The sequence below is a fragment of the Centropristis striata genome, chromosome 16, assembly GCF_030273125.1.
Source record: "Centropristis striata isolate RG_2023a ecotype Rhode Island chromosome 16, C.striata_1.0, whole genome shotgun sequence".
NCBI classification, from domain to species: domain Eukaryota; kingdom Metazoa; phylum Chordata; class Actinopteri; order Perciformes; family Serranidae; genus Centropristis; species Centropristis striata.
Genome location: NC_081532.1, coordinates 21473316 through 21498499, shown reverse-complemented (window position 1 = coordinate 21498499; position 25184 = coordinate 21473316). Strand labels below are relative to the sequence as shown.

The 25184-nt window shown below is 38.6% G+C and overlaps 2 protein-coding genes and 1 long non-coding RNA gene across 3 annotated transcripts in view; 1 reads left to right on the top strand and 2 right to left on the bottom strand.

Moving 5' to 3' along the window:
* Positions 1-3041: 3041 nt before the first annotated feature.
* On the bottom strand, positions 3042-7842 carry LOC131987896 (uncharacterized). Its single transcript, XR_009395837.1, has 2 exons — positions 7702-7842; positions 3042-3288 (listed from the first exon to the last, which is right to left on the bottom strand). It is a non-coding gene; the product is annotated as an uncharacterized LOC131987896 (long non-coding RNA).
* On the top strand, positions 4633-8730 carry adi1 (acireductone dioxygenase 1). The gene is made up of 4 exons (XM_059352809.1): positions 4633-4875; positions 5817-5936; positions 6087-6266; positions 7752-8730. The coding sequence occupies exons 1-4, from the start codon at positions 4753-4755 to the stop codon at positions 7866-7868; spliced, it is 540 nt and encodes a 179-aa protein (XP_059208792.1). The 5' UTR covers positions 4633-4752; the 3' UTR covers positions 7869-8730.
* A 1135-nt stretch (positions 8731-9865) lies between these two features.
* trappc12 (trafficking protein particle complex subunit 12) overlaps positions 9866-25184 on the bottom strand; it is a 47433-nt gene continuing 32114 nt past the window's right edge. Inside the window, 9 exon segments of the mRNA XM_059352810.1 lie at positions 9866-11807; positions 11809-11946; positions 13964-14037; positions 14040-14050; positions 14645-14747; positions 15252-15354; positions 18403-18476; positions 19819-19891; positions 20222-20334. Coding sequence (XP_059208793.1) covers positions 11703-11807; positions 11809-11946; positions 13964-14037; positions 14040-14050; positions 14645-14747; positions 15252-15354; positions 18403-18476; positions 19819-19891; positions 20222-20334 — 794 coding nt within the window. The 3' untranslated portion in view covers positions 9866-11702.

Below are 25184 nucleotides of genomic sequence, written 5' to 3'. Positions count from 1 at the left end.
CAGTAAAAAGATGTATTTCACAGCTAAATCTGGCTGTAATGGACCCTCAAATTCTGTATATCACATTCATAAATTTAAAATATCTTCATATTGTGTAAGAAGACAGCTCTGCAGCATGCAGGAAATAAGTTGGCAGCTGGCGGGGGGGATGCAAGAGATGAAGTTGTCACAAAATAAACAGGCTTCTTGGTACATGCAGGATTTAAAAAAAAAATCCAGGAGTATCAGCACACTGACAGCTTTTACATATAATTTCTCAATCACTGCATGACAAAAACAGCAACAAGACAAAATACTAATTTCAATGTTTCAATCAGTATGTCGGAGCTGGAGCTACTTTTTTTTCTGTCAAAGCAGCTGGAGAGAGAGTGAGAGAGAAAAAGATATAGGCTGGCAGAATAGGATTGAAGCACTAGGATAAAGAGGAAGAAAAGATCAGGAGGTGCCGATTATATAAGACCATCACAAATATCATGGTAAAGACCTGAGAGGGAGCTGGAGCTATTTTAAACCTGGGCTTGAGCTCAGAGAAAGAAGCAGTGTGGGCTGATATGTTGGCCATCACAAAAAACTGTGCTTGTGTGTGAGCGAGTGTGAGTGCTTGTATGTGTATGTGTGTGTGTGTATGTGTGTGTGTGTGTGTGTGTGTGTGTGTGTGTGTGTGTGTGTGTGTGTTCCCCTCCCTGTAGAAACCTGGCAGATAGTGGATTTGGACTTTAAAGACATGTTACATAATGCTGACTGGGGTTTTTATCACAGTGAAGCACCTCCACATTTGTCTCCTGGTCAAATCATTCCAAAAAATCTTGACTGTTGTTTGAGGATTTTGCAGATTTTGGATGGTGCTGAACAAATCCAGACTGAAAAGCCCGGGGTCATGGTGACATGTACAGTACAGTGGGTGGATGTGCATGATGCTAAAGAAATAATACATGTCTTGTTCGATGAAACAGATTGTTATAGGTTATTAGCCGTGTTTCCACTACAGTCGAATACCTGTAATAAGGCGGGTCTCGCCGAAACGCCCCTAATTTGACACGTGCACAGTTAGCAACATCGGTAATTTCACGATCAGTTGCGAACACTTTGTGTACAGTAAGCATGCCCGTTTGTTTATGATCAGCGGCTACACTGTGCATAATTGGCCATGCTGGTTTGTTTATGATCAGCGGCTACTCTGTGCACAGTTAGCTTGGCTGATTTGCGGACGATGTGCACAGTTAGCAACAGCGGCAACAGTTGCGTCTCCCGCGTTTAATCCGTCGCGTATGTGACTTCACGGTCGAAACTGTTGCTAAGCAATTACGCTACGATCGAAAACCATATGTCACCTCTGGAGTCCCCTAAATCCCTCTGGGGTTTTTTTTTGTAATGGAGACACGCTGAGTGAGTATCCATTTGAGAGGGCGTGGCCTGAGACTTTCCCAGCGGCCACTCTTTCCCCTAATGGAAACACGGCGAATGTGTTTTAGAGTTTCATGTAGACAGGGGTTAATAGGGTATTTTTTTCTTTAATAAATAATGTTATTGTATAAAAAAATATTGTATACGTACAGTAGGTGTGTTTGGTGGGTAGTATAGGTTAGACTGACGTCACATTTTGGGAGTTATGGTGGCGGCTTTGACTCATTATCAGGTGCACCTAAGTGGAGGTATTGTGTGGTTTTGTAGCTAAAGCAGACACACCATGAGAATACATTAAAGGTATGGCTGTTTGAAGTCATAAGGCTATACTGGGTCGTCTCACACACCACCACAAACTGTACGTACTGCTTTTGTAACCTTAGCAACTACCAAGAAAGAAGGCTGGCAGATTGATGTGACGGAGCAGAAGAGTTTAGCTGAGTTGTCCAGGCAGAAGAGCTGGTTATAGAGACCCATAATGATAAAATAGTTACATTTATTTAAAAAAAAAAGTGTTGGGGGTTTATTGTTCTATGGCTCTATTGTTGATTACCATTTTAAGATATCACTCCCTTTGATGATGGTCACAACTAACTCACAAATCCCAATTTGGCCTGGGTGAATGTGTCACAAGGGAGGTTTTATGACCTACAGGTGTGTGATCTTGGAGTGGTCATGTACTGTGTAAAAGGATGCCACAGAACAGACTCGGGACGCTTCAGTCCGCATTAATGGGCCCTCTTCTAAAAGTTTTTATAAACCACAAAGACCTCTCTCTTGTTGTCAGTCCTGGGTTCTTCAGAAATTACCACTACATTTATCCTAAATCCTTTTTCAACAGTTAATTGCATGTCTGGATTGATCACTGAATATAATAATATTCTATTCTAGGAAACAGATAAATCAAAAACAGGACTTTGACCCAGGAGACAGTCATCATGTCCTCAATAAAAACAAAGTCAGTGTTTTTAATTTAAGTAATTTAACTTTAGCACATAGCTAGGTGACATTCTCACATTTTTCATTACCTACGTAACTACTGTAACCACCTTAGGACAAACTGTCTTAAGCCTAGCAATGTAGTTTTGTTTCCCAAACTTAACAATGTATTTTGCTGCCCAAACCTAACCAAACTGTGACCGTTCCACAATGCCAACCATTTGTTTAAAACTTTAACTGATATGTTTAGGTATGAGGATGTGCTTGCCACTGGGAGTGGCGCTAATGCATGGCAACATATTCTGGCCACGGATGTATTCGAGAATTGGATATGGTGCTCAGCCTTTTTTTATTCCAGTGGTCACATGTGTTATTACAGCAAAAAAATCTGCCTGTGGCCCAGAAAGACTTTTTTTCAACCATTAAAAAGGAAACAATGAAACTGTTGACAGGACACCTCAAACTGCAAACAAGGTCAATTTTGAGTCTATATATTATAATTTTTTGATCTATGGTGGTTTTATTTTGAAAACTTTCCTTGAGGCGTGAAAAGCAATTAAAAAATCTAATTTATAAACACAAAATTAATTAAGTACATTCATCATTCCTGTCTGTGTGTTTTCAACGATTATCCCATTTGAATTAAATCTCATGAATTTGCAAGTTACTGCAACACAGCAATGAAAGAAACCCTTGAAAAAAATGTCAATGTTTTTTTAATGTATTTCTAATTCATGATCATAACAAAATAAACATACAAACAGCAACCAACATCATCCATTATGTGCTTTGTGACAAAGAAATCCGTCCTGGTCTGTCTTCAGTTTTCACACACAGCTCTGTTTGTGTCTGTGAAGCAGCAGGTAGTAGCTGCTGATCGACCACATCCTTGTGTCGTCTTCCTTTCCTGTTCGGTTCACCTTGAAGTAAAGGACAGTGAGCCTCCTGGGAACAAAATAAATCAGGCTACAACATTTTCCTGTGCCTAATATTCATGTTTTGTTCGCTTTATTTGAAATAAATCACAAGTTTAGAGCATCATAATGCTCTAAGTGCAGCATAGATAAAAACATTAGCTGTGTTTTCTATCTATGAGGTGCAGTCTGTTTCTTATGAGTATAGTGCCCTCTAGTGGCCTCACTACCATAATTCCCAGTTTATATATATATATATATATATATATATATATATATATATATATATACACACACATATATATATACACATATATATACATATACATACATACACACACACACACACACACACACACACACACACACACACACACACACACACACACACACACACACACACACACACACACACACACACACACACACACACATATATATATATATGACATGACAAGTACCATGAGCATTAATGTTACTTCAAAGTATCATTAATGTTCATGACACAAACCCATGTCATGTTTATGACACACTCATGTCAGTCTTATGTAGACACCTTCAAAATAAAGTGTTACCATATCATGCTTAAGTCACAAAGGCATGTTAAAAAAAATTGCCTAAGTCATATTTTATTTTGACTTTGGCATAATAAATCCGCTTAAGTCACTGCCTTGACATAGGCCATTATCTTAAAGGGGTAAAATCACATGATCTGATCAACTGAGGATGTAGACGATTTTACCATAGGTGGCCGGCGTTATGAGAAGATTTAGGCAAAAAAACAATTTGACAAAAAATGACTTAGGCGATTATTTTAACAGTGTGACGATATATAATATCATATTCATATAAAAAAGATAACTAGTCAGCATGGTGAAGATAAAGTAATAAATTGTATTTTTGATTGATGATACATTTCATCATCATATTCAAGTAGACTTTTTATTGCTGTAATTTATTTATTATATTTGTTTATATTTTATATATGTTATTGTATACTATTTCAGTTTCTAACTACTTCAGTTTCAGACTAATTTAAAGGATCTAAAATGAAAATTGTACTTTTATTTTTATTGTTACTTTTTAAATTTAGATTTATTCATTTGCAGGGTTTTTGTGTGTGATTTTTCCTTGTTCATTCGTTTGTGGCGTGATGCTGTACATGTCAACCAAGCTATTTGTGCTAAATATGTTAGGTGTATGTAACAGAAAACCAATGAAACGTTTTTAATAACTTATAAAGACAATCTATTTTACCATTTTAACTCCCCCAAATTATAAATAAATAAAATAAAATGATGGTGCAGTAACGGACTCGTTCCAGAAGGTGGCAGCAATGCAACGCTGCGGTAAAGAAGAAGAAGAAAAAGAAGAAGTTGTAGAAGAAGAAGAAGAAGAAGAAGAAGAAGAAGAAGAGAACCTCATAGTGTGTGGTTTATATGAACATAAATATTAAATACATTTAGGGTTAAAACGTGCAGCGGTTGTTTCCAGTATGAGTCTAGAGGCATGGTTCATGGACAGCTCTGCGGAGGACCAGAGGAAGCCGCACAGACTGAACCCGAACCAGCCCGTTTCTCTGGAAGAGTTACAACAGCTCGGGGTGTTTTACTGGAAAGTAAGTGTCAGTTTCTGAATAAACAGCTAACTGTGAGAATAAACCCACCAAAAAGACATTACTAAAGTGAAAAGTTTGTTTTATATTAACTTTAAGTCACAGAAGGTTTGTTATTCGGGTTAGAAAATAACCTGAATAACAATGGCGACATTGTTGTTCTTAAATAATTACATAACGCCAACCATTAAGTATTACTATTCAGTTTAAGACTTTGGAATTTTACTTTTCATTCTGCCTGTATGTAAACACTCACAAAAATGTTTACCATGCCATTTTGATATCATTTTTTACAGCACCACCTCACCTATATGACCTGTTCACTTTGACAATATTTTAAAACCAAAAAACACATAAAATCGGATTTTGAAAATGATGGGTCTTTTTTTGCTTTTAAAATACAATCAAGTTGAATGAATAATTTGAAATGTTGCAAATGTGAAGATGGGTTGCAAATATAAAGAACATCTAATTTTATATTTTTATTCTAAACATATTTGACCTTAAATCTGGTTTTACTTGGCCTATCAAAACAAAAAAAACTGGCTTATATTAATGTAATATTGTTATAAAACTTTTATTATGAATTAACAAAACCCATATGTAGTATACATGGGACCATATACAAATCTTCTTGTTAGTTGAATTTGAAATCAGACATACCGTGTGACATCCTTCAGGAAAACATCAAAATAATTTTTTTAAATTGCCAAAGTTTATATATAGTTTTATACATTTATTTTATTTGTCTTCCTCACAGAAATAATTTTATTCACTCCAAGGTATTTATGAGGAAGCATCCAAACCTTCCAATATATATATATATAATTTCCAGGATTTGCAGTTTCGATGTATCACAAATGATTAAAGCAAATTGGCTTTGGTAACAGTTCTCCATAGATTTTGTTTGTTTCCCGATCAGAGCTGTTGTCTTGCTGTTGCAGCTGAATGCTGATATCTATGAAACTGACCCGGAGCTGGAGCGGATCCGCAAAGACCAGGGCTACTCCTTCATGGACATTATCTCAATTCACAAGGACACACTACCTAACTATGAGGAAAAGGTAAACAAAGTATTGTAGAAGGTAAAAGCTGTAAATTTAATTGTCTGTTATTCTGTGGTTACAGCTAGCACCTGAACTGGCTGTAAAGTTTTATATTCAAGACAAAAAACCATACACCATTATTGTGTTTCTTTGTGTCTGTCCCCTTAGCTGAAGATGTTCTTTGAGGAGCACCTGCACTTAGATGATGAGATCCGCTACATCCTGGATGGCAAAGCCTACTTTGATGTCAGGGACAAGGAGGATCGATGGATCCGAATTGCAATGAACAAGGGGGACCTGATCACCCTGCCAGCGGGCATATACCACCGCTTCACCCTGGATGAGACTGTACGTGTACTTGAAGCAGTTAACTTTGCCCAACAAACTGTGGAATTTGTAAACTAATTTGAGCATTGCTATTATTGTTGCCACTGGTATACGAAGCTTTGTTTTTTTTTTACTTTGATGTAGCAATGTTTTTTTTTAAATTTGGCTGTAATTCTGGGAGCCAGAATTCCTCTTCTCACTCAAACTTCTTGGTTATACTTAAGCCATGAGCTTACAGCCGGCATGATGGATGTTTGTGTACAGGTACATCTCAAAAAATTAGAATATCATGGAAAAGTTCAATATTTTTTTGCAATCATTTCAGAAAGTGAAACTCATACATCATATAGATTCATTACGTGTAGAGTGAAATATTTCAAGCCTGTTTTTCTTGTAATTTTGATGATTCTGGCTTAGAGATAATGAAAACACAAAACTCAGTGTCTCAGAAAATTAGAATATTGTGAAGAAGTTCAATATTGGAGTCCACAGTCAGCGAAGCCATCTAGCAGGACATTTTAGAGCCCTTCATGCTTCCACAAGCTCTTTGGAGATGATTTTTTTCAGCAGGACTTGGCACCTGCCCACACTGGCACAGGTACCAAAAGCTGGTTCAATGACCATGGTGTTACTGGGCTGGACTGGCCAGCAAACTCTGTTGACCTGAACCCCATAGGAGTCTATGGGCTGTTGTCAAGAGGAAGGTAAGGGACACCAGATGACCTGAAGGCTGCCATAAAAGCAACATGGGGCCGTAGGCTGATCTCCTCCATGCCACGCCGTATTAATGCAGTAATTCATGCAAAAGGAGGCCCAACCAAGTATTGAGTGTATAGAAATGAACATATTTTTCAGAAGCATGACATTTGTGTAAATATCCTTTTTTTATTGACCTTATGGAATCTTATTTTCTGAGACACTGAATTATGGGTTTTCATTATCTGTAAGCCATAATCGTCAAAATTAAAGGAAATACAGGCTTGAAATATTTCACTTTGTGTAATGAATCTATATAATATAAAAGTTTCACTTTCTGAAATAATTGACAAAAAATATTTAACTTCACAATATTCTAATTTTTTGAGATGTACCTGTACTTACTAAACAAACAAGACATGTTAATAAGCGTGCTGTGTTTTGGAGGTGCTGGTAGGCATATTTTTTTTTCGAAACACTTGGTGTTCTACTTGGGATCGAGGCCTTACTTTGAAGGAGACCTCACACCCAATTTAAACTTTGAACAGAGAGGATAATTTATGTTTTGTGATCACTGATTTATAACAATACACTAGATTTATGCTTCCTGAGCTGCCGTCATGGGTGCAAGCGCGAGTCGACTTTCAAATTACTTTTACCTGACTGGGAAATGAGTGCAACTAGTAGTGCTAACGTATTTTGATGTTCAGGTAAGCTCAAAGAACAGTTTTTTGTAAGGAAAGCTGAAGGTAGACATTACCTGATTCCAGCCACATTGGGACTGATCTGAACACTTTCTTGTCTCAACAGAACTACACTAAAGCCATGAGGCTGTTTGTTGGGGAGCCGGTGTGGAAAGCTTACAACCGGCCCGCTGACGACTTCGACATCCGCCAGAAGTACGTGTCTTCTCTGCAGGGATCCTGAGAGAGTGGTGTGATTCCACAGGACAACTGCTTGCACTCGAATCAGGGCCTCTAATATGATTCTGTTGGATCAATACAGTAGATTTACAGTCAGAATGTTGAGAATCATAGTGTGGATCATCCACTAGATAACCTGTAGCAGAGCAGTCATGTTATGCACCAAGATGCATCAAGTAAACGATGCAGCCTACATGTGGACAATCTCAGAGGTGTAATTTCAGTAAGTACATCTACTCCCAAGTCTTTTACAAGAAGTATTTTACACTAGATTTAGATTCTAAAGACAAAATGTACGATTAATTAATAAAATCTTGTACACTGCCTTAAACTACCCAGTAAAGAACTTATCAGCATCATGTCACCCAGCTACAGTGGATAGTGGAAGTCCACACACCCCTGTTAAAATGCCAGGTTTTTTAGATGTATAAAAACATAATTTAAAAAAATTCAGGCCAAGATAAATCACTTCAGAACGTTCGGGAAATCTTCAAAAAGTTTACTGCATAAATATGCACATCTGTTCCTGCAGACGACAACTTAGCCAGTGGTTAAAGCTACACACGTCCCACTGAGATAGTCACTTGTAGTGTTGTAGAGAAAAACCTAACAACATTTATTCCTCATGTGTCACAAGCAGGTAAAACCACAGAATCCTCTTGCCTGATATTCTAAACTAAAACAGGACAGGACACGTATGAAAACTGTGTGACACCTCAGGTAGTCTCAGCTCCACTCAAAAAAAATGTTAGAAGCAAAATGCATAAAAAAGTGTGCCCTTAAAGTGGCAGTATGCAATTTTTACACAAACAAAAATAGCCTGTTACAGACATTGAAAAAAAAATCAACGTTCTTAAAGTTAAATGTATCAAAATGTGTACATAGAATGAAAAAACAAGCTTATCTTTGTCTCAGACAACATCCTTTAAGTAAGGTTGTCGTGCTTAAAGATGAAACTCAGAATTGTGCCAGAATTGATTGATAACTGTTCATTACTCCACTCCATGTTGACTAAAGTCAAGAATTATGGCCAAAACCTTCAATCTTGGTCCCACAGACTTGATGTAGGTTTTCACAAGATGTAGCCGGGCTCAGATGTTTTCCTTTGTAAGAAAAGGCTTTTGTCTTTTCACTGACATGAAGAACACAGGAGATTGTTGTCACATGTAGTCCACAGCAAGTACTTGCCAGATATTCTGTAATGTTGCTGTCCTCCTCTTGGCACTGTGTTCCATGGTATACCTAATGGCTCTTGGCCTTCTCATGACTTCCAACAATGAGATCCCTTTGATGCTTTGTAAGCTCTTTGCAGATCGTGGCTTTTTATGTAATGGGCAACTGAGTAAATGTCAGAAAAATCCTACTAGAACAGCTGAACTTTATGAGGTTAATGAGAGTCACTTTAATTGATGGCAGAATGGCTTTGAATGTGATTGGTCCATTCTGAACACAGCCGTGTCTCTAATTTAAGAGGGTTAACATATGCAACCACATTATTATTATTATATATTTTTAATGTTTCCCCACTAAATAAATGTTTTTTTAATTGCATTGGACACATTAAAAGTTGCATCAAATGAAAAAAAAATAGAATAAATGATCTCGATCTAATTTTTTTTACATCTCAAAAACCTGGCAATTAAAAGTGGTGTAGACCTCCACTATCCACTGTATATTAAAATATTACCTATATATCAAGAATAATAATGCTAAAACATAGCACATATCAACATTTTAAACTTGAATGAAAAACTATTAATTGAGGATCTTTATTTGAATTTCATCACAGGACAATCTGTCGTGCCTTGTTCTTTTAAGTAAGCTGCATCTGTTGTTAGCTGCTATCAGACTGATTCTGTAATGTACTTTTTAAATGTAATATTCAAATATTGAGATTGAGATGTTTAGATTCATATATTTTTGTTGTATGGATCATAAATCTGCTGCTATTTTCAATCTGTGCTTTGTCTTCTCTTTGTCATCTCCATTAAACCAGTCAAGTTGATTTAAATATAAGTTTTATTTAGGATAAAAGAAAATTTAACATACATAAATATGATCAACACAATATGTAAACAGTGATGATTAAAGATCTAGCAGAACAAATCAATAAAAGATTTAAAAAGACAACCATTGTTTGATATAATCACAACAGAAAAAAACACTTCGATATGTACAGATTTTAGATTATATCTTTTTTTACAGTTTTGTTTAGTGAACGGGACACAATGGAATCTGAAGGGGTTATCATATTTTCACTGCATGAGTTAATAAACATGGCAACTGAAATCGAGTGGTGTTTGCCTGTTAATCCAGTATTACAGGTGTCTGCTGCTGTAGATTCGTCTTTAAGCGTACTGAAGCTCAGGTTAATGCCCACATTATCAGCCTGAAACTCCCTTAAAACCACTACCTATCTGTAGTGCAATGTGCATCTTATATTCTGAGGTCTCTCTTCCAATCACACAGTTTGAGTGATTACAGTTTCTTTGATAAACATTTGCAGTAGTTTGACATTTTGTGAAATACTTTTTTTCTTCTTCTAATTAAGTTCGATGAGAAGATCAATACCACAAAACCAGAATAAGGGGGAATGTGTAGTTTTTACAGGAGGTTATGTGCTAAACTGTTTCTTAGTGGAACACCGGAGCAACGAAGAGTATTAGAATCAGTGAAGAAGTGCATAATAGTTAAATAACACCCTAAGGTGGGGTAAAAAAAAAAGTGCATAAACCTTTAACAATCTGTTACACAAAGCAGTTCCTTATCCATGTGTTTAAAATGTGATGAATGTATCACATTTCTAGTAACAAGTTAACCTCCCTGTAAAACAAACTCACCGGCCACTTAATAATGTACATCTGTGCAACTGCTCGTTATCACAAATATCTAATCAGCCCATCACATGGCAACAACTCAACGCATTTAGGCATGTAGACATGGTGAAGACGAGCTGCTGAAGGTCAAAGTGAGCATCAGAATGAGGAAGAAAGGTGATTAAAGTGACTTTAAACGTGCCAGGCGGGCTAATCTGAGTATTTTAGAAACTGCTGATCTAACAACCATCTAGTTTACATAGAATGGTCCGAAAAAGAGAAACTATCCAGGTGGTGTTGAGGTCAGGAGAGAATGGCCGGACTGGTTCAACAGTAACTCAAATAACCACTCGTTACAACCATGGTATGCAGAAGAGGATCTCTGAACACCCAACACAACATGGGCTACAGCAGCAGAAGACCACGCCGGCCACTTTATTAAGTTCACACTTCACATAATAAAGTGGCCGGTGAGTGTATATATCCTTTATGAATCTTCATGCAGATGTAACTTCCAGTTGATCAGATTTTGAAGCTGTATTACAATTACAACCTGTCTGTAGTGCACAGCTGAATATTTATGGTCTCGTGGTATCCATCTTCTCATCAAAAAACAAAAACAAATAAGCAATTTTCCAAAATGTTTTAACTATTCCTTTAATCTGTTAGATCAAATGAACATAAAATTCTCTGTAGAACCTTTTCCTTTCCAGAGTATCAACCCAGATATGTGTGTGAGCTGACCATCATTTCTGTTCCTGTAAGTAAATGTGTGAATGATTACTGGGTCATTCCTCAGAAGGATAGGAGTGCCGTTCTCCCCCTGCAGGCTGATGAGAAGAGACATTTTTTTGTCAGAATAAAAGCAGTTCTGAAAGATCTTGTATCGGCTTGCTTCAAGGCGACCACTCAACATTCACTTCTGTGTCACCTCACTCTCATAGGAGCTCGAGCTTTCTATCCCTCTATAGATTCTGAGTGTGCAGCACTGTGTGTCCTCTCCCAGTCCACGTCCCTGCCTCTTACACCAGTTTGAGGCACTGTGTGTTGAAGCTGTCCCCCTCCCGGCAGGCCACGGCCTCCAGCAGAGCCTGCTTCTTCTGGGTGCTGCGAGACGACTCCAGCTCGGTACATAGTGGTTAGGTTGAAGAGGACACTCTCGTGGAGGTAAAGTGCAGGGTCCTGCTGTACCAGGCCCTCCAGCTGGCCCAGGGACTCCTTCAGACGGCCTAGATAGAGCAGGCACACGGCCGCGTTGTTGTTGGCCTGAAAAACATACGCGAGAAGAGTGTGGATGTGAAGCAATCATCAACTGCATCCTTCTACGTGGTCTGTCTGTCTCTGTCTGTCCGTCTGTCTGTGAGTGACTGTAGACGTTTCACAGAACAGCTTGTAGATGCATAAACTTTAAGAAATTTTGCAACATGCAACTCTTCTAAAACTACAATTATTATTTTGACATGTCAGTTTGTGCACTGATTAAACAAACAAGGTTTGTTAAACTTGAAGTCAAAATTTTTTAGGACTTGTGTTTTACCAAGGAGCAGTGCCTTGCTAATAAAACCGTTACCTAAAAAGTAGTTTATTCAACTGACCTTTGCGTTAAACCTGCAGGAGACCGCACGATCAATTACAACTTCAAACAGAGGATTTTGTAAAAAACAACTCTAGATTTATCTTCCCTGTGCTGCTGTCATGGTGCAACTGCGAGGAGGCTTCGCTGCAGTCATTCAAATGACTTTTATCTAATTACTGATTAGTTTTTAAATGATATCATAATGTCATACTGAAAAATAATTGCAACTAATTAATGCAAGAGTATTTTGATATTTAGGTGAATAAAGGTATCCCGATATTAATGTAGTATCTTGCATCCCAGCCCATACGCTCTCTATTTTTTTTAATAAACTTTACAAAACCCATCAAACAAACTAGTCTAACTACTCATTTTCATCAAAACAAATTAATTCAGGATTTTCTTTCTGCATTCTTACAAAGATGCATGCACTCAGGTGCATAGATATGACGGAGATCGCCAAAGCTTGAACTGATACGTCCTGCAAAACCAGGTCCAGGTGAAGTCTCTAGGGCTAGCTGTTCCCCCCTGCATGTTCTGTTTACAGGGGCCAGATAAAGAAATATGCATGGATATTCTCCTAAAGCTAGCCAAATCTATCCATAAATTAATGCAGAAATAACAAATCATATTGATACTCGTGCCCCCTGTCAAGGAGAAGAATAGCAAGTGAAATTACTTAAATTGACTGTGTTGCATCGGTGAGCTTCTCCAACAGCACCAGAAAAAGCTGTCATGACATGGCTGGGGCTATTTATAGTGTCCATACCACTAATCCATCATATGTATCTGCAATCCATCATCGAGGTGATATCTCAACCACATTATTAATGCCCGGAGGATGATCAATGATTGAGTTATAGAGACTCATATTGAAACAGACTTTACAAGGTGCCTCACAAATCAGGACACATTTAAAAATGATCGACACAGAGACATCGCTCAAATGCAAGTAAAATAATGATAAAATCATAATTAAAAGACCATTTTAGGAATGCGTTTTTGATTTTACAGAATGCTGTGTAGACTTAAAAATAACACAATCAGTGAAACCAGCACACATGTCTTTTTATGGCTTATAGATCTGTCCCGAGCTGTGCAACACATAAACATGAAATTAATACCAATCTCTTCATTTGGCTCACTACTTAAGCAAGTACAGTACATTTCCAAAAATGTGAACTGTTCTTCTAAGAAGCCGCAAAGACACTGAAACATGTCTGAATATTCTTTGAATGGATCTACCTTTGGATTATCAAATAAATCAGACACTTTCATATATCTTTGATAGCATTTTTGATAAGACGACCCAATGCTTGGTATCAGCATTATTTTAAAGCTTCTTACCGGACAACTTACCTATAATATATTATATATGTATAATATAATATTATATATATATATATATTATATTATATATATATATATAAATATATATATATATATATATATATATATATATATATATATAATATTATATTATATATATATATATATATATATATATAATATATATATATAAAAAATATATATATATAATATATATATATATAAATATATATATAAAAAAAATATATATATATATATATAAATATAAATATATATATATATATATATATATATATATATTTACTTTGACTTAATGCGGTGCATTAAAGCGGTTGTATAGTAAAACATGTTTATTACAGTGGATGAGGGAGCACTTACGACAGGGTTTTTTGGATCGATTTTCAAGACTTCAGTGAAGGACCCGTGTGCTTCACTGTAGTTGTTCTGACTGAGTACACAAAGGCCCTGTAAACAAACAAACCAACAAAGCACAGATGATAGAATTACATGAAAATAAAAAAAATCTGGTTATTTTCTAAATGCTCATTCAGTGTACAAGTGCACAAGTATGTGGAGAAGCAAACATAGACATTTAAAAGCATGGCATTGATCAGAACAGCTCCACTCTTCAGGTTTAACAAGAATGATCCTTTTAAACAACAGCACAACAAGCTGTAAATACAATAACATATTATCGTTTAAGGTGATGTGGTGAACTTTTTGCTTATTTACACATCAGCAGACAGCTTAAACATGCCCTTTCACAAACAAAAATGCATAAAAGACGATATGTAAAAAAACAAAGAATGCTAAAATGTCAACACCAGTACCCACAGTTTGAGTGGGATAGATTGTTACCTGATGTTTTCCTCATACTCTACATCTCCTACAGGCCATAGCTACTCAGGTGTGACCTTCTGTTAATCACACGCCAGAAGGAAGCACAAACCTGCAAAAGGTCCTGAAGGCAGCGCCGCTACCACAAAGCACAAATTATACCGAGCAGCATACAGTAAATGCTGGCTGTATGAAGGTGCTAAACACACAACACAAGGGTACCTGTTCATCATCACACATGTGGTGTGTTTGGGCTGGCTCCCCGTCATCTGGCAGGCTTTCTCCACATCCAGGAAATACCTCTCTGCTGTTTTAACGTCTCCATCTGGCAGGAACAAAGCAGCAGCAAGATCGGCACATTAACCCCTCATCCGTGTGTACATCGTAAAATATATTAGATTAAATGTTCCCCGAATGAAAACTGACTTTGTGCATCAGCAAAGAACACATAGAGGAACATACCAATAGTACAACACAATGGAGTTGCAAAGTGGGAATAGTTATTTTTGGCATCCAGGGGTACTTGCATTAATGCTTCCTTATTGTGCATGTACATATCGTACATAGCACCTTTCCACAGACCTGTGCAGTGAAGACCAGACTCTGATAGTAAAGCTCTGGGTTAATATTCTTTAAATCAGGAAGGGACCACTAAACTCACACCTCATTGATTTAAACACCTGAGTCCAATAATCCCTATATAAATGTAATGGTAATCCTGGATATTTTTGCTGGATATCAAGTTTTGGGACTTGAATGAAGATCTGATCACATTTAAGGTCACATTAATGCAGAAATACAGAGAGTTCTAAAGTGTGTGTTAATGTGCGCACCTGCAAGAAGATGCGTCCAATGCCACTGAGCAGCTGCACTCTCTGCTGGGGCTCATACTGGATGATGGAGTGATAGGTCTCCACGGCCAAAACATAGTCCTGAGAGAGAGACAGAGAGAGAGAGAGAGAGAGAATGAGAGAGAGACAGAAAGAGAATTATCAGAAAATGTAATTAAAAAAACAGCCAAAATGCTTTAAACAGTTGAATTGTAATGGAAGAACTATAAAAACATCTGTGAAGCAGTCACCCCAACAATAATTATTTCCACTATTTCCCAATAAGGACAAAAGAAATAGCTGGCAATATCTTTACAACATTTCCAGGAAACAAATAGAAAGTTAATTGATACATATGTTTATAAGTTTTATATTCAGGTCCACAGTTTCCTGGTAAGTACTGTAGAAGATAATTATAATTTCTAGGAAATTACTACCAAATAACTGTATAATAATATTCTATTTACATTCCAAAAAAGTATTTGCAGTTAACTGGTAATGTTTTTATATAGTTCTACCAAGTAAATTGATTGGCAAATTTAGGCTCACATGTAAAATATTAAATTAGATTGAACTTTATTGTCATCACACAGCTACGGAGACAATATCGGCAGTTTCGCAACTAACCAGAAGTGTAAAAAAGCAGTAAATGGCACAGTAATGTGCACAATTTACAAAATGTTATAGAAAATAATTAACGCTAAATAAAATATTGGGGTTTGTATGTTGCAGTGAATAAATGGTGTCAGTAAATTTTTCAAATACTGATCTAGGTCAATGTAAGACACTTGTTTTCTTTTCTTTTTAATTAATGTTATTGTTTGCCATTTTTATTCTTGTTTATTGTTGTCTATTGTTTATATGCGACTCTTTGCCCTGACCCAAAATGCTAGACAATAAAGCAAATTAAGTTTAAACACATTTAAATATGAAGGTGAAGAACGAAGGGCAATGGAAGTAAAGACAGAAGTTAGAAGCTACGAGGGTAAACAGTGGGAGGCAGAGACAGGTAGAGGGCGAGTGAGGTAAAGAAGAGCAGGGTTGAGGTGTGAGAGAGAGAGAGAGAGGGCATTAATCAAACATATGGAGTATTAGCTGGGCGATGTGACCCCTCTTCCTGCCGCCACACTGCACTGCTACACATCGCTCACACGGTGACTGGACTGCTGAGCGGGGCGACAGAGAGAGGTCAGCGAGGTGTGTTTGTGTGTGCTCGGGCTGGTTCAAGGAAAATGTGTTTTGGAAAGTGTCATGTGTATTATAGTACAGTTTTTTTAAAATACATTTTTAAATGCTTTGGCTCAGTTTTTTTTCCAAAACTCGACAAATTAAACATACTTGACTTGACAAAACTACACTCAAAATCTCATAAAGTGTACAAAACAGTGATCCAAAGCCTGATATGTCCTATTTCTCTGTACCAAGGAGCTCCATTGTTGTTCCCCAAACTCAGAAAGTGAAGACAGATGCACTAACCCCATAGTTGGTTGCTGTTACAATAACTACAAATGCTCTTATAACAAACATTTTCTAAAGCATACAGTACATTTTTACCCCTTTTATATTGGTTTTTAATCATTTCTAGACGTAAACAATAAAAGGAGTAGACCTCTGCACTCTGCTGTGTACCTTACCGTTTTTCAGAGTTCTGACAGTGACGTGTTAACACTGTTTAAGTACAGATGATGTTAAAAAGTTTGTACAGTGTTTGGTCACATAGATATCTAGAATTACTGCCTCCCAGAGTTTACCAATCAGCCAAGTTGCAGTTTCCATCCTGTTTGTCCAGACTCATAAAATTATGGATGTTGCTACAAAGACGCTACAAATGTTAAAATATGGAACTTTAACACACATTTTCAACCTGGAGGCACAGAAAGTCTATATGGGGGCGTTGCAGATATATCGTGTTCACAGGAATGAGTTGCACGTGAGGTCAGTCAAAATCTAATCAGTTCATCCTCGAGTCTAAAGTGACGTTTGTAACAATTTTTAAGAAATTCCCTCCATGCGTTCCAGATAAATCATGTTCACAAGAATGGGTTGCATGTAAAGGTAACAGTTACCTTTGACCATCAAAATCTAATCAGTTCATCCTTGAGTCAAATTGTTCTTTTATGACAAACTTAATTTAGATTTAGATTCTCGAGAATTAATCAGATGTAGGGTCACAGTGACATTGACCACTAAAATGTAATCAGTTCATCCTTGAGTCTAAAGTGACGTTTGTGCCAAATTTGAAGAAATTCCCTCTAACTGTTCCTGAAATATTTGCAAGAATGGTAAGAACAGACAGAGGAATGGACAACAAGACTACATAATGCATTCAACCAATACTGTCACACTTAAAAGTGATGAACTACACAAACCAAGAATGTTTTAGAGAAAGAAGCCAATTAATTTCCATACCATAAAGTCATCATTAGGAAATAGTGGATGCTTTTAGGATAAAATAAAAATGTGTTTTTGATTAATTTGAAACAGAAGCATAAACAAGATATGTAGGAAATGTCTTAAAACATGTAAAATCAGAAGTATGGTAGGGAGAGTTATTATTGAGACATACTGAAATTGAAACTGAGCCAAATTGAAAAATAATGTCATCTCAGTTCTCACCAGTAGATGGCACTGTGGTTCTCTGTAGAGTGATCACATCTACATCTCTCTCTCTCTCTCTCTCTCTCTCTCTCTCTCTCTCTCTCTCTCTCTCTCTCTCTCTCTCTCTCTCTCTCTCTTCTCTCTCTCTCTCTCTCTCTCTCTCTCTCTCTCTCTCTCTCTCTCTCTCTCTCTCTCTCTCTCTCTCTCTCTCTCTCTCTCTCTCTCTCTCTCTCTCTCTCCTCTCTCTCTCTCTCTCTCTCTCTCTCTCTCTCTCTCTCTCTCTCTCTCATTCACCCTGTCTCTCTCCTTCTCTCTCTCACTGACCAAGAATCCAATTAGTGGTCAGTCTGGGGGGATTTCACTGTGAATCCTCTACCAGCCTGGCATCAGAGATCTCTGAGTCTCTCACACACACACACACACACACACACAGAAACACTCCCGCGCACACACACACATCCAGGGCGGACACATAGACACACGTACAGGGGAACACGTTCACTCCAACATATTGTGATACGCGAACATGATCTGACAAACACACACACATACCTTCATCAGCAGCAGACAGTTGGCCATGGAGTACATGACCCGGCTGAGGCGAGACCTCCACAGCTTAAGAGACACTAAAAACAGGGAGAGAAGAAGAAGAGAGACAGAGGGTTTATTTCTTAAAAAGGTGACTTCCTATTTTCATTCCACCTGCTTTTTTGGGGCATCCCTCTTACGTCACCCTTTATCCCAACTCTTCCATCAGTTGCTCTCATCCCTCCATCCCTCTCATTATACCTTCCCTCTCCCGCTTCTCATCATCCCCTCCTCTCCCTCCACACCAGGGTTTATTTTAAGGCGAGGTGGTGAGGAAGACACTGCGGCACACTCCACTTTCCCATTTTCCCTCAGACAGTGCACCCTGTGGAAGAGTTAGTGTGCAGGCCTATTAGTATTCATCGCTGCACATGTGTGTGTGTGTGTGTGTGTTTGTGTGTGTATGTGTGTGTGTGTGTGTGTATGTTGGGGAGAAGAGCTAATCACTCAGTAGGGGTCTGATGTGTGAAGGCAAGGCCCTGCGTTATTGACTTGACTGCCGACTGTCTGCGTGGGTAGAGAGAGGAGAGACAGAGGGCAAAGCTATTACACTGCTTTTAGAAGGGGGAGAAACTGCCAGAACCGGCGCACCCTCACACATACATTCGTACCGTACATGCGTCACCCTGCCAATTTTCCCAATTATATGCAAGTGTCTTGGTACGTTTAGCTCAACTTCACCGAGTCGCTGGTTGTTGTTCGCCTTGAATTAGCTGATTAAATTGCTTGTAGTTGCTTTAAAAAAACCTAAGAACTGACACATAGCGTTTTGAAAAGTTACTAAATTAGTGGTCACAGGAGAAGAGAAGAGAAGAGAAGAGAAGAGAAGAGAAGAGAAGAGAAGAGAAGAGAAGAGAAGAGAAGAGAAGAGAAGAGAAGAGAAGAGAAGAGAAGAGAAGAGAAGAGAAGAGAAGAGAAGAGAAGAGAAGAGAAAGTCCATTTACATCAGGTCGTGTGGAGGTGTGTCTACCTTAAAACTGGTGTATTTCACATGCAGGTTGTTGCCTATTTCCCCAGCACACTTGCAGATGTGAGTGGATTGGATGGGATTGATCTGTATTGATCTGTTTGGCATGAAGGGCTGAGGAGACCATTTGATATTCAGCACGAGTACCGAAGCAGTGAGGTGCTAAACACTTTTAGAGCACCGCATTGGTGTGTTTATGTGGTTGACAGCGTGTGTATGTGTGGCCGAGGTATGCTGCAGTCTTGCACCAGGTGTGCCTCTGACTCAGTGCTTGTGTGTGTGTGTGTGTGTGTGTGAGTGTGTTACCCACTGGGGCCCATGACCTCACTCTCCTCCCTCTCTCCTGATGCAGTCTGGGACTGGGGCCAGATCTGTAGCCAAATGTCTGTGTGCATGTGTGTGTGCGTGCTTACCTTGTCTGTTCTCTTGTGTTAGGGTGATCATGCTGCCATCCTCAGCCAAGCCTTTCTCCAAGTTCTCCAGAATCTGTTAACAGAGTGGGGGGTGGGTGGGGATTCAAACTTCAGAGGGGGGAAGTTGCTTCGCTGCCAGCACTGAAAGCTTATCATGTGTCTGTATTAGAACCTGCATATTCAATAACTCTAAAAATCCAACCGTATTTGGCTGTTTACACAGGTGGGCTTAAGGGTTTGTATGTGCTTTTCTGGGGGTGTGTAGTTTTACAGTGAGAATACCACAGTGTATGCATATCTTTATGTGCATCCAGAGGCTGTGTTCGTGTGTGTGTGTGTGTGTGTGTGTGTGTGTGTGTGTGTGTGTGTGTGTGTGTGTGTGTGTGTGTGTGTGTATACTAACAGTGAGGCAGACAGTTTTGAGATTGTGCAGGCGGTCCAGAGCCTCCTGGGGCTTGGCCAGGTACTGGGGAAGCTCGGCATGCAGCAGCCGCATGGAGAACGGCACCATGGAGCCTGGACGAGAGGGAGGGAGGGAAGGAAGGAAGGAAGGAGGACAAGAAGAAAACAGGGGGCAGAGAGAGAGAATTTGTGAGGGAAAAGGGGAAAATAAGAAACAGGGTGGAATAAGGACATAGCAAGGGAGAGAGAGAGAGAAAGAAGGAAGGCGGAGAGAGAGAGGGAGAGAGAGAGCACGAGATGAGAATATAAACCCATCCACCCACACACAGACAGCACACAGCCCTGGAGGCAAGAACCTACAGATGGCATTGAGCTACGTATGGCTGCTTATTAAACCCTCTCATCTCTCTCTCTCTGTGCTGCACAGCTCCATCACTCATCTTTCTGCCTCATCCCTCTGTCTCTCTCTGCCTCTACATCATTCACATTGTCTGACACACACGTTCACACACAGAGTCACACACACACACACACAAACACACACATACACAGAGAGGCACACATATCCCTGAGGAAGAGCCTATATTCAGGTGAGTTCCCGAGCTTTGATCAGGGTCTCTTTGATATTGTCATCAGACCTGAAGCTCAGCGAGCTGGTCCATCTCTGGCTGCTGCTTCTGCCAGTCTATGTATCTCAATTTCTATCTTTCTAATCTATCTGCTGGTGCTGTCTATCTCACCCATCGTGAGCACAGAATACATGCTCAGTTTCCCTGATTACTGCCCTCTGTTACAATGTTTTATCTCTGTGCTGACTGGACGGCGCTCTGTCTTGGTTTGATACTGTATTCTGTCTCCCTTAGGTGTCAGCAAGTTTGAATACCTTTACAGTGTCTGTTAAAACTCAACACTGAACAGGACAACCAAGGAAACCACAATATTATAAGGACCCCAAAACTAAAACTAAGGTACATTTTTGACTATTGGTGGCACTATAAAGCAATATTTTCAACAGTGGGTTTACATATTGTTCATATCTGGTGCTCTACTTGCACATGCAAGTGGGTGCTCTAATGCACAACCACTGGTGATGACATACATTCAGCTCCCATAAGACCAGCAGTTACGACAGCAACGTTTTAGAGCAAAGTCAATCAATATAAATGGAATTGCATCGATCATTGGATTTGCTCCCTAAAGTTTCACATGGATTTTTTTATGTTCAAGTTTAACTTTCATGAACTTTGACATGTTCGTTTGTGCGAGTGACCAGTGGCACACTGTCATAACATTTCTGACTTTAAAGAAGAGTCAAAAAAAAAAGAAGAGGAAACCGTTTTAAGCTTATCACACCTAGAGCTCGACCGATATGGGATTTTTGAGACGGACGCGATACTGATTTTAGAAGTGGAAAATTAGTCAATCACCGATATGGTGGCGATATCGTACTTTTTGGAGCTGGAATGAAATTAGACCTTTTTTATGTGGGTTGTGCACTGATTTTTCACCACTAATTGGAGACTGTTCTTGCAGCTGGCTAACAATGATGTGGGTCAGGGCTGGGGAGCAACAGAATACAAGTGGAAGCACTATGAATTTATAATACAAAATCTACGAGTCACTTTATTTCATTACAGTTTAAGTTTTGACGGTATTCTGAATACAGTTACTGTCTTCATTAATAGATAACTTGAAGGGATTATTTACCACCTCCAAGGAGGTTATGTTTTTGGTTTGTTTTTTGTGTTTGTGAGCAGAACTACATTAAAACTACTGGTCCTGTTTTCATGAGACCTAGTCGAAGGGGTAGGATGGATCAAAGAAGAACCCAGTCACATTTGGAGTGAATTCTCGTCAAAGGGATAGATACACAGTTTGTTTTTCACATTGTGAGATTGGACACGTCCTTGATGTAGTTCTGTAGTGCTCTTCTCCTTTTTTTAAATTTTATTTATTTGCTTTCTTTTGCATTAATTTTTTTTTTTTTTAAAGCGTAAGAATTTGATCCACAGGCACAGCTGGGACACTGTTTGTTATGTGTTTTTGGCATGGAAATACCGTATAATACTCGGACAAATGAGCTCATGAAGTATTCCACAAGTAATCCAAAGTATTTAGAATACATAACTTAATTTGAGTGGTTAAACATAATATGTCAACAAATGAATTAATTAATCTCTTTTTATTTAGTGGTTTCAGGTATTATAAAAGGTCCTGTTTTTGCTTTTTGCTTCTGCTCGTGTCTAAAAAATTACATTTTATGCTTTAAATAATTAGTATACATCACAGATAGTATATATCACTGAACATTTAAGCACATGAATTGGTGAAGTGGTGTTTGTCCTACAATGGCTTGTTAAATTCTGCCAGCTGTGGGGCTTGGGGTGGAACATTTATACAAGTGTAACTGCAGTTGAAAATTAGCCAGCTGGCTAACACTGGCGCACACTGGTGCATTGCCCTTAGAAATAAATAAATCAAAGTGTAGCGATAACACTTGCTTTCCTCTTCTCTGGAGGACTCCTCTCTCCTCTGCTCCTCCGAGCACATTTAAGGAATAGGGACGTCCTTCAGGATGGCAGTTCGCGATCGATTTCCGGTTCAAGTGATCGAAGACCGAGGACAAAGCAGTAGAGAACTGATATTGGGATGGACCCTCTGTCCTGGTCAGCTGGCATGGTGTCAGATAGTTTGCCAGCAGTTAGCTCACTTTAAAACTGCACATAGTCATGGAAATGGCAATAACTACCAAACAACTACCAACTAATAGTTGTTCTATGGCTATATGGGTTTTTATGGAAACTCTCTCTGCACATTTGCTTGACATGAAAGATGCACAAAATGTACTTTTGTGAGAAACACTGAATGTAATCAGAACTACATTGGTTTGAATTAAAAAACTCCAAAGGTCACTTTTAAATTTAGTGAATTCCCATCTTTGACGTTTATTTATTCAGACATTAAAACATCCTCAGGACTTGGACTCAGAATATACATACACTTTTTCAAAACTCTCCGGTACTCAAAATGACCATTTTGCATGATTTGCATGATTACATACTACTTAAAAAATGTATGTTCAAAACAATACCATGTTGTTATTATTTGTAGACTGCATATATAAACTGATGAACTCTTTTCAGATTAGCTCTATGAGAGACTTGTGCCACGTGAGGAAAGGGGAGAGGCGAGGCAGGTTTACTAACTCTCCATTCCTCAAACCCATAAAGGAATTATTTATTATTATTAGGGCCTCGGGGCAATCGCACCGAGCACTACTGTTATACTGTGGATTTCTTCTTATTCCTCTTCCGGACGCAATTTCGTCCCGCTACTAGTCCTACAACTTAAAGAGTTGCAGGACAAATTATATATCAAAACGTGCGGTTTGATCGGGATCGGTGTGCTATTACTTTTCTCTATATATTCAGTAGCCATGTGGACAGCAGTCCACAATATGATTCCATCGGACCTTATATCTACAGTGTTTAACCCAATTCGGCACTTATGCACAGATCCATTATGTTTTACAGATATTTGTAGTTAGCTAATAAGGTAAAACATTTAGTTTAAGCTGCATTTTGCTGACTTTCACTCCTAAAACAGGCTAATTAAGCCTCCGGTTTTGGCCGGAAAAACGTTAAGTTTATCTGGTATGTACGAGATAGTCTCTCTTCATCTATAAGTTATGCTTTCTTATAAACAATACCATATGAAGCTGAGACTGTGTGTCAGTGGCGAAGGCAGAAATAATAAAACACTGCCTATATAACACAAGCTCTCCCAACAGAGCTCTATAAAGGCTGTACACAATACAACAGTAAAGACAAAACATGCGTATCGGCTCTATCGTACGGCACAATAAATCATTTTATTGCACAAAGTGCCGACTACAGATGAACCCAAACAGTAGATAAGGTGTTAAGGAACAGCACAACATCAGACAGAATCCTCACATGAACGGCGATTGGTGTGGAAACCATTAAGGACACAACACCGGCCTTTAATCTTTCTGTTGTCTCACGCCAGTGTTTACTTGTACTGTTTAAGGTTGAGCCACCAGCCGTTGTGAGAAATAAAGCACGACGCGGTGCGAGCCGCAAATATAACGACCACCCGTCAACGAAGAGTTCCAGGGTGGTCACAAGGGCCGAGTTACAAATGCAATTATACATTTATTTCCTTTCTTACATACTTGTTTATATTTTTTGTAACAAAATATGTTTTTATCAAACTATGATGGCGAATTTTGAGTTTAACAGCCGCTTCGCTTCACAATTAAAGCAATCCATGTTTTACCAAGACAGACCTATTACACAGTTTAGGCTGTTTCAGTCTACCTAAATGCAATTTAAGTACACGACTCGGCTGATGCTTAATGAATGTATGTCCAAGCGCATAAAATTACTCAAGAAGCATCCTTATTCATTGGACAGGTCCGCATGGCTACTTAATATTCAATTTGTACATTACAGCTGATGCGTAATGAACTGTATGTCCAAGAGCGAACTGGGAACTGGCTGTGAGCGTCGCACTTTACTATTACTATTTTGAAGTAGCTGAAATTATTTTAATTATCCCTTTCACCCTTGCTATCATTAAATATCATCAAGAAAATAAAAACGGGCCTGAAAATGATAGAAATATCCTGACAGCTCTGTTGGGGCTTGGAGTTCATCTATAAATTCTGCTTTCACAATCCCGTATGAAACTGAGACTCTGTGTAACAGCTGAACTGTTATAGGCGTACACGCGTTACACACACACACACAGGCGTCCGCTACGTTCGCTGGTGGCACTTTTCACCCGTCACCCATGTTATCTGGTGTACTCGCAATACGCGTGTCTGTAAGCACGCCTATTAATCAGACTTTATGCTGGCACAGGCGACGCGTTTTAGGCGTTTAAGTATAGTGTGCTGGCATAAAATACCCCTGATAGCACGCACGCACGCACGCACGCAC

Coding starts and splice junctions, on each gene's coding strand:
- adi1 (XM_059352809.1), top strand. CDS start 4,753: ATGAGTCTAGAGGCATGGTTCATGGACAGCTCTGCGGAGGACCAGAGG. Junction 5,937..6,086: donor TACCTAACTATGAGGAAAAG/GTAAACAAAGTA, acceptor CTGTCCCCTTAG/CTGAAGATGTTCTTTGAGGA. Junction 6,267..7,751: donor GCTTCACCCTGGATGAGACT/GTACGTGTACTT, acceptor TTGTCTCAACAG/AACTACACTAAAGCCATGAG.